Source organism: Sinocyclocheilus grahami, unplaced genomic scaffold (assembly GCF_001515645.1).
Source record: "Sinocyclocheilus grahami isolate Dianchi unplaced genomic scaffold, SAMN03320097.WGS_v1.1 scaffold219.1, whole genome shotgun sequence".
NCBI lineage: Eukaryota > Metazoa > Chordata > Actinopteri > Cypriniformes > Cyprinidae > Sinocyclocheilus > Sinocyclocheilus grahami.
The window spans coordinates 420,112-421,150 of record NW_015505398.1 but is presented as its reverse complement, the minus strand read 5'-3'; the positions used below and the strand labels follow the sequence as shown (position 1 = coordinate 421,150).

The following is a 1,039-nucleotide window of genomic DNA, read 5'->3' as shown; positions in this document are numbered from 1 at the left end:
TGAGTACATTTTAATTTGTTTGTTTAATTTTAAAAATGTTCTTTTTTAGGTGAACTATTCCTTTAATTACATATGGCTTTTGTGAGGAAAAAGATGGACACACCCAGTCAAAGATGGATGTACTATGTGTTATGCTGTGAGCAATAAATAGATCTCATTTCACATTAGTTTCCAACTCAGACATAACAAATTAACGACATCCTTGTGCAAGTTGTTTTCTTAATCTGTCTGGTTAGGGATTAGAAATAAATACGATTTTTTTTTTGTAAACGTCTTTTATGGCTATAGACCTTTTTTTTTAGGTTTGCATCTCCTCTCCACAAACTAGATGAAAATAATAATTCACATTTCATCCCGTCATTTATGTTATGCATGTACCTAAAATTTGGCTTACTAGCAGAGAAAGACAAAAACGTTTCACTGTCCTTCACCGAGGAAAAACTGGGCACATCCAGCTCTTCACTCAGTACCTTTTAACATAAAACACTAGTTGGTCCAAAAGGAAAACCTGCAAATATTTACAGACATCTTTAAGAATGCTGTTGGTCTTTGATATTTTGGTCTCTAATCTTTTGTTGCAGGGATGAGATGAATCACTCCATCATGGCTGATGGCCAATAACTGACATCTAATGTATAGGGGGCAGCAATATACAAGATGAGCACTTATCTTGAAAATAACACTTTTTAATCACAAATGCTTCATAATTCAGTGTCTTGGAAAATAAATATAAAACTCATACTGATTTAAAAATGAATCTCTAGCTCTTCAAATCTCCTTAGAGATGTTTCTCCAATGTTGTTGTATTAGATTTATGAGAGTGATAAACAGAAGATTCCTTTTGCAGTCCGGATTTGACCTCTATAAATACAAAAACAAAAGAAATCATGTCAGTACCTTTCACATAGTAATGTATAGAATGCGATTAAATAATTAGTTATTTTAAATGAATTATTATTTTAAATCTTATATGATTAAAACATCATATAGATATGATTTAAAGGGATAGTTCACCCAAAAATTAAAATTCTGTCATTAA

The 1,039-nt window shown here is 31.2% G+C and overlaps 2 protein-coding genes across 2 annotated transcripts in view; one reads left to right on the top strand and one right to left on the bottom strand.

Moving 5' to 3' along the window:
• LOC107596438 (lactadherin-like) overlaps positions 1 to 667 on the top strand; it is a 5,414-nt gene extending 4,747 nt beyond the window's left edge. The window contains exon 5 of the transcript XR_001610361.1: positions 582 to 667. The gene's annotated coding sequence lies outside the window, so the exon portion shown is untranslated. The remainder of the gene's footprint in view (positions 1 to 581) is intronic.
• Position 668: 1 nt separating this feature from the next.
• Positions 669 to 1,039, bottom strand: part of LOC107596485 (aggrecan core protein-like) — a 9,845-nt gene continuing 9,474 nt past the window's right edge. The window contains exon 15 of the mRNA XM_016287232.1: positions 669 to 861. Coding sequence (XP_016142718.1) covers positions 779 to 861 — 83 coding nt within the window. The 3' untranslated portion in view covers positions 669 to 778. The remainder of the gene's footprint in view (positions 862 to 1,039) is intronic.